Raw genomic sequence first — 14,887 nt, forward strand, 5'->3', positions numbered from 1 at the left:
CTGTAGCTCCCTCTGTTCCCCTTCCTCCTCCTCTCCCCATCCAGCATACGAGCAGACCTGATGGGGTTGCTGGCAATGAGATCTCTCCCATTAGCATGGCTAGTTTTAATTTTCTAATGTAACGCGAGCTGGATTAGAGGATTATCTCCTCTGCAGCTCGCAGGGGTCATGCCTGGAATCTCCCAGCTCCCAGCAGGGTGGCAGTGGTCTGTGTGAGCAGCCCATCGCGGGGGCTCGGTGCGGCCGGCTTTCCCCGCTGTGCCCTGCCTGGTGTCAGGCAGCCGGTGACGCAGCGCCCGGCAGCGGGACTTCTGCTGGGGATGCTCTTGGGTGGGAGGTTGCAAGAGCAGCTGGTGGCAGGGGTGTGCGCATGGTTCTTTTCTTGGAAAAAGCAAAATTTGAAAAACAAATGACCTCTCCCTCTGTTTTTTAACCCTATATATTTGTCCTGCTCCCCCAAACTGAGAGAAATTAACTGATTTTAAACGTGAGTTCTTGTCTCCACACTCTCAGTGTTTTTCCCCTTTGTCCTTTATTCCTTCTCCATCATCTCTCTCCCTCCACCGCATGGAAAATCACTGGCTGGATCAGAGTAGTATCTCCAAGTTTATTTATGTGGTGGGATGGGTGTGAAACTGTCAACCAGCTCAGACGGCAGCACGTGCCATCCATCTGCCTAACAAAATCCACCAACAACCTGGAAACTGCCTGTCTGAAAAGAGCCCGCAATTGCTACCTGTAGGCTTAGGCTCTGAATCATCCCAGGACTTACTGTACCTTCAGACATCTGCGATCCCCAGCTCTGAGCTGTAGGAAAAAAGGCTTTCCCGATAAGCCAAGGAAAAAAGAAACAATTATCTGACAGCACCCAGAGGAGATTTGCTCAGCGTGTGCTAAGCAAGGAGACATTTGACGCTTACACCTGGGCACCCTGGCTGCCCAGCAGAGCCCGGTGGGTGACCGGCCAAGAGCCACGGTCACGTTCCTACAGAGCGCGGTTAAAAGCCCTCTTGTCAAATAAAAGCCAAAATAACACAGAAAGGCATGGAGATCTTTATCACTCCTCATGCCCTTGTCTGCTCGTCTCACAGTTGACCGCGGAGGTTTAAGCATGGGGTACTGCGGGATTGTCTCGTTTCAGAAACACTGCGACAGGCAAAAGGCAAACCTGAGGATCCGCTTCAAGCCCTCGCTCTTCCAGCACGTGGGAACCCACTCCTCCTTGGCTGGGAAGATACAGAAGCTGAAGGTGGGTGCCAGCCACCTGTCCAAGCCGCAGGCAGCCTTCCTGCCAGGCCTGGCCTGCAGGCACATGGGCCCCGGCTGCCATTGGGGTGGGGACATCAGTGACAGCAACTGGTGGGATGGTGGCAGCTGGATTTCTGCGCAGTGGTTGTGTTTTGTTCTGAATTACAGTGAGCTCACGTGGCTCCTGCTTCTCAGAATGGCAGTGACATGTACCAAGAGTCGCTGCAAGCTTTTAAGCCTTGGTACTGGTCCTGGGCACCCATCCTGAGTGCCAAACCACAGTCCGGGCAAGTGATTTCAAAGATGAGATCTACTGAAAAACCCTGGAGAGATGACTCCTGGGTTGGGCTGACTTCCTGCCCACCCCACTCCTTATTCCTGGGATTGCTGATAGGTAAACTGGAGCTTGCTGTCTAAGAGCTTAAATTGTTTGTGTGTATTTAAACATCAACAAAATCAGGCTTCCCACAGCTCTATGCACAGGACCCACGGACACGCACCCCTGGGCTGTGCTCGGTCCTTGTCTGTCCAGTCCCCAGGTAAATGGATGGTGTAATCCAGTTTGTATCGCAGCGCAGCGCCTGTCAGGCCGTGTAATCCAGCCATTTTATGCTATTATCAACCTCCCAGCCACCTTCTCCTCAGGCGTAAGGACTGTTTGCAGAGCTCCTGGGGCAGGGACGTGCATTCAGGGATGCTTGGACAATGAAAGGCTCTTTGGTTCTGGATCAGAGTGCAGAGCAGTGGTGCGTCTCTGTGCCGCCACTGAAGTTGTGTCCTGGGATCCAGCCGTGCATTGCCCCGCCTGGTGCCTTCCCCAGGTCACTCCCGTCCCTCATCCTTCCATGCTGTGCAAATTTAGAGCTGTCAATTTGCGGAACCTCGTTGTTGGCACCCCTGTTCCTCACAGGTGAGAGGAGCTCATGATCCTTTTCTGCCCTTTTGCTTTCACCCACCAAGGACAAGGACTTTGGCAAGCAGGCCCTGCGGAAAGAGCACGTCAACCCTCCTGCGGAGGTGAGCACCAGCCTGAAAACCTACCAGCACTTCACCTTGGAGAAGGCTTACCTGCGGGAGGACTTCTTCTGGGCCTTCACCCCCACTGCCGGAGACTTCATCAGATTCAGATTCTTCAAACCGCTCCGCATCGAAAGGCCAGTGCTTGGGGAGGGTCAGCGGGGGGCGGGACTTGGGGACAGCCTGGAGCATGCAGAGACAATTTCCTTTTGCTCTTCTGGCTCATACTGAATTTCTTGCCGGTTTCCTGCTTGGCTGCGCAGGAGGAGGGAGTGGTGCTCTTCCAGGAGGAGGATAACTTGACCCTTTTTTTGGTGGGGCCACATTTGCCAGAGCCCTTTACTTTCCTGCACCTGGGAGCAATCCACAATTTAGTTAATCTGGTGCAGGTTTCCTTCCAAACCACATGCCCATGGGCTTTTTGGGAAGGTGTCTTTTAGGTTGAGCTGTTTGGTGGTTCAGTTGGGGTGAAAGCCATTGTGACCTCCCCCTCGCTCAGTGTGGGTTTCCATGGCTTTGGTCTCTGTCACAGGTTCTTCTTCCGCAGCGGGAACATCGAGCACCCAGAAGACAAACTCTTCAATACGACTGTGGAGGTTTTGCCGTTTGACGTAAGTGTTTTGTTGAGAGTTGAGGTGGGGGTGGAGTGGGAAGTAAAAGAGGTTTGAGAGAAGGGAACTGCTTAAAGCTGTCAGGAAGATTGTTACAAGACTCGAGTGCCTTTGAGAGGTGCTGGCTGGGAGCTGGGGGGGTCACACCTGGTGTGGTACCACCTTGGGAGCGGGGATGCTGCCCTGAGCAGTCGCTGTGGAGCTATGCGTGCCTGCAGAGGGGATGCTCAGGAGGGTGGGATGGCTGCAGAGAAGGGGATGGAGCCAGGATGGTGCAGTGGAAGCAGCAGCATGAGGGCAGCAAATGTCCTCTCGTTTTGGGGCATGAGGCTTTGGGGTGCCAGATGGGATGCCAAGAGCTGCCGGTGAGGGCAGCTCCGGGGTTGCTGCTGTTGCCTGGGGCTTTTGGGTGGCTCTTACCACTGGCCTTATGCAGAGCTCCTCTCCTTCCTGCAGAGCCTGCAGTCAGATAAGGAAGCCTTGCAGGAGGGAAGAGGCACAGCTGTCAAGTATCGCAGGATGCCAGATGGCTACATCCAGATAGGTACAGCGGGGTGGTAAACTGCCCGCTGGGTTTGATAACACAGCCCATATCCTGCCCTTCAAGTAAACCGAGACCTGTACTGCTGTTTGCTTGGCAAAGAGTAATTTCTACCTGCTAGGAGCCAGCTTGGAACAGGATTTAATTGTCTCTGTCTCCTCTCCTCCACCGCCCTCCCTCCCCTCTTAGACTAGTTGTCCTCTTCATGTAATTTTCAGTCCTGTGTTTCTGCCTGCCTCTGCTCAGAGCTGGGACCAAATTATTCAGATTATCCATTTGTCTAACCTGGTCTTCAAAACCTCCACTGTGGACGATTTTGCGCTCTCCCTCCACCGCCTGTCTCGGGACACACCACCTGCAGCTTGGACTTTGTCTCCTGCCACCTAAGCTTGTTTTAGTGCTTGTCCTGCCCTTGGGACAAGAAAAAGTGATTGCAACCTACGGGAACCTGCTGGTGCGTGGTAAAGCCCTGGTCTCCCTGCTAAGACTTTTTTTTTTTTTTAAATAGACAAGTAAAAGAAAAACCTGGCATGTATAGCTTTTTACCATTTTTTTGCCATTTATCTGGTTTCTCCCAGTTGCATTTTCAACAACAAAAAAAACCCACAACCCCAAACCACACCAAAAAGTGGGACATAGCAAGAGGCTGAGACCTTGCGAGCACTATGGATGTAAGACTTGCCTCCATGGCGTGGATCCTGAACCGACGTTTGTCTCTTTACAGGACAGTGCTGCCGTCAGACTGCTCTGCTCCCCTTTTGCACAGCAGTGATGTGTAGCCAAACACTCCCCATTTTGTTTTGTTCAGCTGATTTTTTTTTTTTTTTTTTTTGTCCCCCCTCAGTGTAGCATTTTGCACTGTATTGATGTCCACAGTGCCGGTTTTCAGCCTGTCCCTCCTGTGTCGGGGGCTGCCATGGCCACTTGTGGTTCCCGGCGGGGGGCTGGCTGCCAGGGCACCGTCCCCACATCACCCCTGTGCTCTTCCTGCCAGGCTCCTTCTCCAAGGGCGTGGCGGAAGGCGAGGTGGACCCGTCCTTCGGGCCGCTGGAGGCCATCAGGCTGTCCATCCAGACCGACTCCCCTGTGTGGATCATCCTGAGCGAGGTAAGCTGAGCTTGCTTTGGCGGCGGAGGGCCAGCCCTGCCCAGCTCTTGGCTTGGGGCTCCCCGCCACCTCCCCTCGCTTCTCTCTGATCCCGGCCCTCTCTCCTTTCAGATTTTTATCAAAAAGGCAGAGTGACGTGGGCGTGAGGAAGGGTGGACACACATATGGATCCCCGGTCCTGCTCCCTCCCCTCCCGCTCCCTCCTCCCCGCGGCGCCTCGCCCGGGCACGAGGACGGCCACGCAGGCGAGGCGGCATGTGCCGACGGGCCTCAGCAAACCAGCTGCCAGGCCGGCACCACCATCCCCAGCCGGTGCTACGGGGCCAGGACGCCATCTTCTCTGGAAGAAGAGCAAAAAGCAAAAACCAATATCCCGTGCAGGGGGCTGGCTTTGCTCCCTGGGCCAGGCTCAGGTGCATGGCTGCTGTGCGTGCCCCTCAGGCCGCACCGACACGGGGGACGGTTTGGGGTCGGGATGAGCTTTAGCAAGTGTGGGGACTAAAAGCACCTTCAGCCCAGGACAGGGCAATCGCTGGCTGTATTTGGGGACAGAGCCGGGGCTCGGTCACGTTGAGTCCTGCTGGCTGACCCCGCAGGAGTGCTGGGATGGAGACGGCCAGGGACCGAGGTCTGCCTTGCCTTCGCTCGGGCAATGGTTCTGGCCACAGCTGAGGATTAAGCAAGGGTGAAGACTGACCCTCCTTCGGCGGAGGAGGAACAAATCCAAAGGGGTTGGAGCTATGAGTATGGCAGGGAAAACAAAAAACAAAACAAAACAAAAGCCACACTGTGCCTGCCAGCATTGAACACAGCCCCTTAACTCACAGTGAAGTCTCCAGTGTCTTCATGCCTTGAGATTGAGTGCAGAAACCATCTTTTTAAATAACTATTTGAGTTACTGATTGGTGTGAATTTTTTTTGGGGGGGAAAAAAGCACAAGTAGCCCAGTTCAAACATAGTAGGGATTAGTGTAAATCCCAATGTCTCTTCAGCTATACACTGGAATGCATTATACTACTTTAACGTGCTGTATTTTTTATTATTGGATACATTTGATTTTTCAAGTACATCTCTCTATATAAATATATAAAATAATGTGCACTGTAATAAAAGCTAAATTTAAACCTTTGCTGCAGCAGAGTCACTTGTGGCAGGGAGACCAGCTGGAGCCCCTACACCCAAAACAGAAATTCCTCTGCACTCACACGTACCAGTTAATGGTTGGCCTTCATGTCTTAAAGGCCTTTTCCAACCAAAGTGATTCTGTGATTCTATGAAATACCCAATATGCCCAAAACATTGCTCATGCTGGGGAAAGCACTTAGAGCAGCCTGGTGGGAGACTGGTATTTTTGCCCCAGCAGCACAGGAATCTTCATCAGTTATTAAAAAAAAGAAAGGTTGGTCAGCTCTTTCCTTGCTGGGAGCAAGGAAGGTGTTTGGGCACTCATACAGCCAAGGATGCATTTGTGAACAGGTCTCTTAGAAAAATATGTTGCTTTATTTACTTCCACGTACAACTTCACAAAGAGCTGCCTGGGTGATACCTGCAAACCCTGAGATAGCAGCAGAGGTTGAAATCCAGAGAAAGGGCGAAGTCCTACTGTTGGGTTGGTGATAAGTAACCCTGGGGCCACGTGAAGATCATTCAAGTCAATGCCAAACACAGATACTAGCATTTGGACTAAAGTCAGGCTTTTTTCCCAAAATTTGAATAACATTTTAGACAAGGTTACCCGTCCTCACCTCCTTTCAAGTTAGTTTTAATTGCAGGAGCTTTTCCCATGCAACCCAGTTCCCTAACCCTCGGATGCGCTCACACCCGGTCCCCAAGCACCTTTGAAAAAATCACAGGTTATTTCTATGGAGAAAAATAATTTATTTTTTTGTGTACCCGTGGTGTGGTCCTTCAACATAGATCATTACAGCAGTAAGGCGTGATGACAGCATATGGGTTGACCCATGCTCCACGGGGCAGAGCCGAAGGCGTTGGAGGTTTCAGAGCAGACGGTGCTGTGAAGCCTGTCGGCAGGGGCAGAGGCTTGGGCAGCGTTTGCTTTCTAGAAGGGACATTAGCTCTGAAGCTTTGCAAGCAGAGGAGCGCCAGCATCCACGTCCCGTCAGAAGTAAGCACAGAGCTGGTGAGGTACTCGGTCACCGACCACGCCATGCAACTCCCTCCCCTCCACCGAGGGCGAGCAGTGGTTTTGGGAGAGCCACGGCCCCGCTCACCAGGCGCCGAGCAGCTGGAAGGGCCGTGCCAGCGCTGCCGTCCATGCGGAGGAGCGGGGCAGCAGGAAGTGTGCCAGGAGCCCGGCCACCGCCAGCCCCATCAGCAGCCAGAGCAGCTGGGCGCTGGCGTACATCGGCCCCAATCTGCGTGGGGAGAAAACACCGTCAGCCGACCCAGGGCACGAAGCATGCTGGCGGGGGCTTGGCGTCCCCTGTCCTCCTCCAAGACTGTGCTGGGGAAGAGCTGGTGGGGCCACGAGGGGAGGACAAGGAGATGAGGCAAACCTGCCATCAGTCCTACCCACGGGAAGGAAACCTGCCCCAGGGGACACATCCTGCACTCAGCCTCCCTGGGTTGGTTTGGGGGTGCCCACAGCCCCAGCTGGGTACTAACCGTCCCTGCGCAGCCACGGTGTATCCCTGGAAGTACTTGAAGCGGGTGTAGAGGTACAGCAGCCCGCATGCCGCGGCCACACCTGCGGAGTATAGGGGAGCTGAGTCCTGATGGGGCCGGGGGTCCCCGGATGCTGCCGGGGGTCCCCGGATGCTGCCCAGCTCAGCCACCCATGCCCCCACTTCCCCCTGCAGATGGGGCACGGCCACGAGAACCGAACGCAGAAGGACTCGGCTTTAAAACGCTTTGGGAAGTCAAATGGGTTTTCTTCCTTCCTTTTTTGTGGGCGATGAACTTCTCTGTCCCCCAAAGTTGCCCTGGGACTTGGGTTTGCAAAGCTTCCTTCCATAATCCTTCCTCACATCTTCCCCGTGGTGGCAGCCGAATCCCCTGAACCCACTTGGTACAGGATGGATGGTGGATGATGGATTGTTCGGGTTATGGTTTCTTGTTCTGACCTAGCGATTTGGGTACCGCACTGCAGCTCTGCTTCAGCTTGCTGCTGCCCTGGCACCTCACACCAGCCTGACCTCATCTAAGAGAAGCAGCGCTGGCGAACAGCCGGGCTCCGGTGAAGGAGCGAGGGCTGTCAATGCCACCAAACCTCTCCTCTGGGGAGGAGACCAGCTCGGCTGCTACCAGCAGCTTCACGCAGGCTGGAGTTGGGGGGCTCCTCGGCCCGTCCAGCCACAGGGGAACGTTGCTTTCCTCGAGTAACAGCCTCACGGGTATAGAGAGGATGTGCTTGAATCGCAACTAGATTTAAATTGGGGTTTTTTTTGTTTGTCCTCGTGGTTTGGGTTGGAGTTTCCCCCCATGTCCCTTACCTTGATGAAAGAAGATTCCAGCAACCCAGAGGAGCGAGATGAAGATCGGGAAGTACTCTGAGCAATTCGCCCTGGTGAGAACCAGAGATGAGCGTTAAAACCGCATCCTCGTACATCAGAAACCGGTTAACTGAGACCAGAGAGGTGAGCTGGAAATGCACGTTGGAGCAAACTGAAAGGGCCGATAGGAGATGTTGGTGTGCTGTGCTGGGGAGAAAGGGCCTTCTCTGCGACGAAGGACACCCAATATCTCTACATTAGAGAAGAAAAGCACCCAAACAACACAGCATTCACCTCACCCACGTTCATGTGGACCCTGCAACGATAAGCTGTGGCCAAGATGGAGATTTGTCTCTGCTGGACCATCAACAGGCTCCGTCCTTGGCCCCACGCGCGGTGCCTTCACAGACATCTAGTGCAGCTACAGCTTAAAAGCTGCACGGGAAGAGGTTCCTTGTCATTATTTAAGGAGCATTCTCTTCCCTTTGGGTGAGCACAGCCCAAATCTGGGTGTCACACAAGTCATGCTCCAAGAAGGAGCCTTCTCCCAGATCAAATTCAGCAGAAGATGATCAGATCTGCAGCCAGGTTTTCCTCCTTTTTTCTTTTACTGACAAAAATACAGATGTTCTGCAAGAAAGGATGGTGGGAGCCGTGCTATTAAAGACAATGGTTTTATTTCTCAATTTCTCCTATATTTTACCATTCCCCAGGCAATTTAATCTTGAAATTGGCCAAAAATTTACCAAGCCTCAGGGAACGGAGCCAGACCGGGAGCTGGAAAAAAAGTCTGAAGAACCTTTGCTGCAAATGCAGTTTGAGCCTCAGCAAGGGAAGGCTGCCAGGTTTCCACGAGTAATAAATCAATACCCTCCCCCCCGCCCTTTTTTTTTTAATGTATCAAACCAATTTTTCCCTGTGGAAAAGGATACAAATGGATAAGAATAAAGGGAGGAAAAAGCCCACAATAAAGAAATACCTTCTCAAACCCAAGTTCCCTGAGGTCGCCTCCTCTGCAGAATATAGCCGAGGGTTTCCCAGCACGCCGCAGCCCACAGCACAACGCAGTTAACGCACAGCCCAGGATTTAATTAAAAGCCTCAGCAGCAGCTGCCCAGCTACCAAAGGCTGATGCCTCCCATGCAGGCTGGCCTTCCACTGCATCGCAAAAGGACTGAAGCGGGTGGTTTTGTCACTCCACAAATGTTTCCTGCACGCTGGCAAGGAAACGCAGCTGCTTTGTTCAGGATTTAGCGCTGTGTTCAAACTACCCTTCAAACCAGCCCTGGCCAATTCCTTTCAATCGCTTACGAAACAACGCGGCTGAGATGAAAGACGGAATCTGGTGCTTGCTGGAAGCTGAAGGGATCCGTGAGCATTTCCAGTTTAGCTACAGCGTTGCTCTCTCCATAGGAACAGAGCAAAAAGAAACAGCCCTCGGCATGGGCCCATGAGTACCAACTTTGAGAGTACAATAGCTTAAAAAAAAAAAAAAGAAAAAAATTAAAACCTCCTCATAGCTGGTTCTGCCAGCAAGGCCCTTTGCTTCCATTCAACAGCAAAAACTTACAAGCAAATATTAGGTTATTAACATAGCTTCAGCTACTCTTGCAATTTGGAGCCAACATTAATATTAAATTTAATGGTGATAATGCATTAATGCTCAGCACCTCTTCCATACAGCCACTAATTTGTAATTTGGCTGCCTCTCACGATGCTAGAAGGAGGATTATCGTGGATGGACAGAAACACTCCAGCCAGAGCAAAATGCTCCAAATCAGACCTCTGCATGCAAAGCATTAAAAAACCCGATCTAGTATCAGTAGCAATAAGTGAAAAGGTGACTTGAGGGTGACTTCAGTCTTTCCTGGTAGTGATACTTAACTCATATCTAGATGGAGTCACCACAAAAAGTCAAAGTCTTACTGAGCTCGGAAGATCCGCTCAAATTCAGGGTGACCTGCTGTCTCAGGAGGGGAGATCTTGTACTTCCGCCGGGCATAGATCACCTGCAGCGCAAAATAGGCTAAAAGAAGAACACAGGAACAGTAACAGTGCAGCAGTGTTTTATTTAGCCAAGCTTTATCTAGCTTGGAATCAAGCAAGTGGTTAGAGGAAAAGAGCTGATGCTGCCTGGGTTCATAGTCCAGGGCTGTCACACACGACCGAGAATAAATGTGCCATTTATTTCATGCCTGTATTTTAAATTCAGATTTGGTTATCCCAGCAGAGCACACGCGCCGCAGACTTTGCATAGTCTCATGCCCAGCGCAGCAGCGGAGCCCTCGGTGCTGCTCCCCAGCTGATGAAACGCGCGCTGGTCCTGCAGGAAGGCGAGCACCGAGTCCACACCCCATCGCAGAATTATTATTCTTTTTTTTTTTGTCTTATGGTTCGGATTTAGAGTATTATCACACCCTCAGCCAGTCTGACGGGAACGATGTAGAACACCTCCCGCTATACCCAGCGGGCACAAAGCTTTTGTGCGAGGATGGCGCCATGTCACCGAGCAGCATCCAAACTGTGAAGCACTGGGATATCATGGTTAAGTGAACAGAGATGCTGGTAATCGTGGCAATAGAAGGAAGTGGGGAAGGGGGTGATTATTTCTTCCATTTCATTCCCGCAGGGTAGCCCCAAGGCTCGAGCAGAGCAGTTCAAGGAGCAGACGTGCTGCCAGTGACTATCAGCCTGTGCTAAGTTTGGGCCCGGGTACTACCTTGGGGTCTGCTACATCGCTGCTCTGTACGTTGGTGAGGGACACGGAAAGTCACTTCAAAACGATGAAAACTTGGACTGTTTCACTATTTGATGAACATTCTTACTCCCACGGATGACTGCTGGTGTTTCAAGTGTTTAGATGTAGGTGCACCACTACATTGCTGCCTTTATTGGAAATTAAAGTTTTCATATAGGAGAAAACTAAGTTAGATAAACAATTATTTTGGTGGCTGTGGCAGCGTGCTGCTAAGCGAGTCCCTCAGATTAGCAAGGTCCTAACGTACCAACGTTTCCAGAGCATTAAACAGAGAGAGAAGGAGCCAGGCTGCAAGGACTGCTTTGTGGACTGTATCATTCTAACAAATGAGATAAAAGCAGAACAGCAGGAGAAGGGAAAGTAGGGACAGATGTTGCAGGATTAAAGACAAGATAGATCCATGCGTGCCTGCAGAAAAGCATTAGAACATACGTAGAAGAAAAGGGAATTAGGAATGTAAATAATCTGATGCTGTGTGACCTGTGCATTACACAACATATTATCCATTTAAATACACATAGACATTCATTTAGGAAAACATCTGCGTGTTCTAGTGTCTTCCACAGTGTGCGCAGTGATCCAGCCCTAAACAAGAGATGCTGGGAGAGAGAAGTGGAGAGGAACAAGTTTTCTTTTTCCCCCCAAATTCATGTGTAGCACATTGATTGCGGTCGTCCTGCCCCTGAGATCCAGCAGGATGCAACACAGCGTCCCCTCCGTGAAACCAGAGAGCTGGGGCTGCAGTAACGCACAACCAGCAATTCAGCGGCTGGGAAAAAGATGATGAAAGCGGGACCCATCCTGGTATCTCCTCTTCACGTCAGATACACACATCTCTTCTACACAACTATTTAATACCCTCAGGGTCTCATCCCAGCCACCGCTCAAGACATGGACGGAGCTGAGGTTACTGCATGCTGTGCAGCTCGGGATCATGGCATAAGCCTGACCGTGCCGGGCAACGGTCTTCACCCTGCTTCGTGCCATCTGCACCCTTCCTGCCGTAGCATTCTTGAGGCTGATGGGTACCGCAAGAATAATTTCAGACCCAGCCTCTCCATCAACGCTATGCTTACTGTCTTGCTTGTATACAAGGGCAAATATTCAGACAAGTCCTGCAACAGATCCTTTACATTTAAGGATGGATAATAAATAAAACAACCGCCCAAGAGGAGCAAGAGCCTTGTGGAGGACGGCTAGCTGTCCTCCAAACCTGGTGTACAGGTGAAGCATTAAGGATGGAGAATCACTTTCCAAAAGCACTTCTCTGAATGTGTTAAAAAACTGCATAAGCCTTCTCAGCATGGGCTTTTAGGGAAAAGAGTTCAATCTACTCTGCAGAACCTCTCAAATTAGTTTTTTGTGATTCATGTCTCGAGGTTAAGTGGCTGTGTGGATTCCCACACGGTCCGTAGGGGCTGAGCTCTCCCTGCACTTTGCTCCTCGGTGGAAGTACCAGCCAGACCTTCATTCTCTATTTGGTTATGTCCACAAACTTGTGAAACCATATTGTAGCTGATATCTGCCACACTTGAGTGAACCTGGCAAACAAGCTCTGTGGAGACTGACGGTGCCATCGCATAAGCTTTATTTCCTTTTAAGCCATTAAAAGGGTGGTGGTGGTGGGGAATAACTATGGTAGCATTGTTCTGCTCTCTGGTACAGCATCCAGCACAGGGCTGGGGCACGTTATCTGCAGAGCACTAAGCTCTGAGCTTTACCAAACTGAGTGTAACTAAATTTGAAAGGGGAAAGTTACTTGAAAGAATACGGAAACTGTGGGCTTCCAGAAAATTAAGAAAATAAAAATCAACCAACACTGTACTAAGCTCAGCCATTACATTACGTCTCCTACATCAGGATGTGATGGAAGAGTATTTGTACGTACAGCGCGCATCCATGTTTCAGTGCTGCCTTCTCAGAACGAATCTTAGATCTGTAACTCGCCTGCAGAATGTCCTTTCAAAATATGCAAGAAAAGCTACTGCACAGCTCTGGATCAAGGTGACATTAGCACATGTATTTCCTACTAGTAGAAAGGAAACGCTCCTTGCCTTTCCATGCAGAGACCACAAAATGAGACTACTTTGCCTGATGTAACGTAGATAAGAGGGTGCCAATGCTTGCTATGTATCGGCTGGCTTCACACCTACGTAGGGCTTGCATAGCGTAAAATGCCTAAGGCTGCAACTTTAAAAAAAACCAAACCAACCTTTAAGTTCTCATAAAAATATATATTTAAGACAAAACAGCTAAGGATGTACTACTGAGGGTTTCCCAATGGAGGGGCTTAGCAATGTTTCCATAACTCAAGTTTTCTTCATGTCTTCTCTTCGCACACTAAATGCTCCCTCCATCCCCACTTAGTTTAATTTAAAAAAAAATAAAATCATAAGATAAAAGTATCTTCCATTGGTAGTTGCAGATATTTCTCTGTAAATTGTTTGAGGGGAAATTACTGATAATCCAGAAATCTTGAACTCTTCTTCAAGTAGCATATTTGTGGATTAAATAATGCTTATATTAAAAGATTTATCATCTGATGGCTAAAAATACATCAAGCTGCTCAGGGTGTCACATCCACTTGTAAGCAGAGCTGTGATAGCTCTATGGTGAATTAAGAAAAAAAAAAACAAAACCACCAAACAACAAAAACCCACAAACCAACCCTCCCTTACAGAAATATGAAGATTTTAATAAAATGGAGGCTGTCCCCACCCCGGGCAGGGGGACCATCGCCTTCCACCACCCTCCTGAAGCCCAAGGGGGGAGAAGCCTTTGCCCAAAGGACCCACAGCGAAACCCAAGAGGCAGACAGCTCGGCAGCGCTGCTGCTTTCTGAACGGTCTAAACCAAACCCATCTTTTTAAATTACAAGAAGTTGCCAAGTTTCTCTGAAGATGTGTCTATTTCTGACCAGCAGGACTTGCATTAGTTTCCAAATTACTGTGTGCTATCAACTCATTTTGTCACCTCCTCCGTGCAGCAAAGCTTTAGGAATCAAACGCATAACAACATTGGTCACAGAGGAGATACGCACGTATGTGATGCTCTTTTCCATATACATACAATATATGTTTGTAGACTGACCTCTTCGTCAGCCTATTTATTAACCTGCCTTTATTCTGGCTACCTCCAGCCACTCCAAGTTACAAATTATCTGCTAAAATTTCAACCCAGAAAATGTTTTAAAGACATTTGATTGTTAAAATTGTTTTAAGTTTCAAAGTAAAACTTAAATTTCATTTCCTTCTAGGATGCTGGCTTTGAGGTTTGCGAATCACTTTAGTCCCTATTAAATAATGAACCTCCTCAGATACGACACTTCCACTGTGAACAGCCAAACATCATTTTATCACGTTGGAAAACAGCAACTTTCATTCCATGGAGACTCCAAGCAAAATACAGGAACCAAGTTCCACAAAGTTCAATATAATTAGCTAAATACTACCTAGCATTACAGAAAGGACATTTACCTTGCTCCAGGACTCCCAAAACCGTGACAGTGGCCAGCAGGTCTATCTGATTTCTCATGCTGCTGAGTGGGCACCAAAACCCTAGCCAGGTGCGATGAGGACGGCTGCTCTCCAGCCCTCTCCCACCCTCCCACTACCGCACGCTCTTCACCAGAGCCTTCTTACCGCTCTGCAGCAACACGTGTTTCCTCCACCACACATTAACTCTCCCCACGCCACACAGTTTTCCAAAGCAGCCAGCCATCAGAAAATGTCCAATCTAGACAAATGCCTTTTGCTGAACTACGTAACAGCAAAAGTTTTGCATGTGCAAACTGAAATTCTTGCAATTCTATTTACAGATTTTCTACCATGATTGAATTATATATTGCCAGCAACTGAAAGATGATAGGATTTTTTTCCAGCCCTTTTATTGCTAGTTTTTATCAGCTGTAAAGCATCTAAGTTATGTGTGAGGTTGTAAAAAGTTATTAACAAGCATTAACAAATTAATTACTTGACCTTCTGCTCTTATTCCGAGTAGTGGAGTTGACCACGTGAAAGATTTTTCTAGGCTTCAGCTGGAAAAACTTACTTCTGAATTTTTGAAGAGCATTCAGGTATTTTTTCCTATTAATTAATACTGTAAGTTTACCAAACAAGAGTACAGTCCTTTTCTAGCGCTTCGTCACTTTTTG

General features: G+C 49.7%; 2 protein-coding genes across 2 annotated transcripts in view; one reads left to right on the forward strand and one right to left on the reverse strand.

The window, feature by feature from the left end:
- MGAT4B (alpha-1,3-mannosyl-glycoprotein 4-beta-N-acetylglucosaminyltransferase B) overlaps positions 1-5,648 on the forward strand; it is a 51,544-nt gene extending 45,896 nt beyond the window's left edge. Inside the window, exons 10-15 of the mRNA XM_075766629.1 lie at positions 1,142-1,249; positions 2,209-2,402; positions 2,798-2,876; positions 3,333-3,420; positions 4,412-4,524; positions 4,636-5,648. Of these exons, the coding sequence (XP_075622744.1) occupies positions 1,142-1,249; positions 2,209-2,402; positions 2,798-2,876; positions 3,333-3,420; positions 4,412-4,524; positions 4,636-4,659 (606 nt within the window). The 3' untranslated portion in view covers positions 4,660-5,648. The remainder of the gene's footprint in view (positions 1-1,141; positions 1,250-2,208; positions 2,403-2,797; positions 2,877-3,332; positions 3,421-4,411; positions 4,525-4,635) is intronic.
- A 472-nt stretch (positions 5,649-6,120) lies between these two features.
- LOC104637945 (leukotriene C4 synthase) lies at positions 6,121-14,755 on the reverse strand. The gene is made up of 5 exons (XM_010305602.2): positions 14,211-14,755; positions 9,903-10,002; positions 7,977-8,047; positions 7,150-7,231; positions 6,121-6,899 (listed from the first exon to the last, which is right to left on the reverse strand). Exons 1-5 carry the CDS (start codon positions 14,266-14,268, stop codon positions 6,752-6,754), a joined length of 459 nt encoding a protein of 152 aa, XP_010303904.2. The 5' UTR covers positions 14,269-14,755; the 3' UTR covers positions 6,121-6,751.
- Positions 14,756-14,887: the final 132 nt, after the last annotated feature.

This window comes from Balearica regulorum, chromosome 14, assembly GCF_011004875.1.
Source record: "Balearica regulorum gibbericeps isolate bBalReg1 chromosome 14, bBalReg1.pri, whole genome shotgun sequence".
Taxonomy (NCBI): domain Eukaryota; kingdom Metazoa; phylum Chordata; class Aves; order Gruiformes; family Gruidae; genus Balearica; species Balearica regulorum.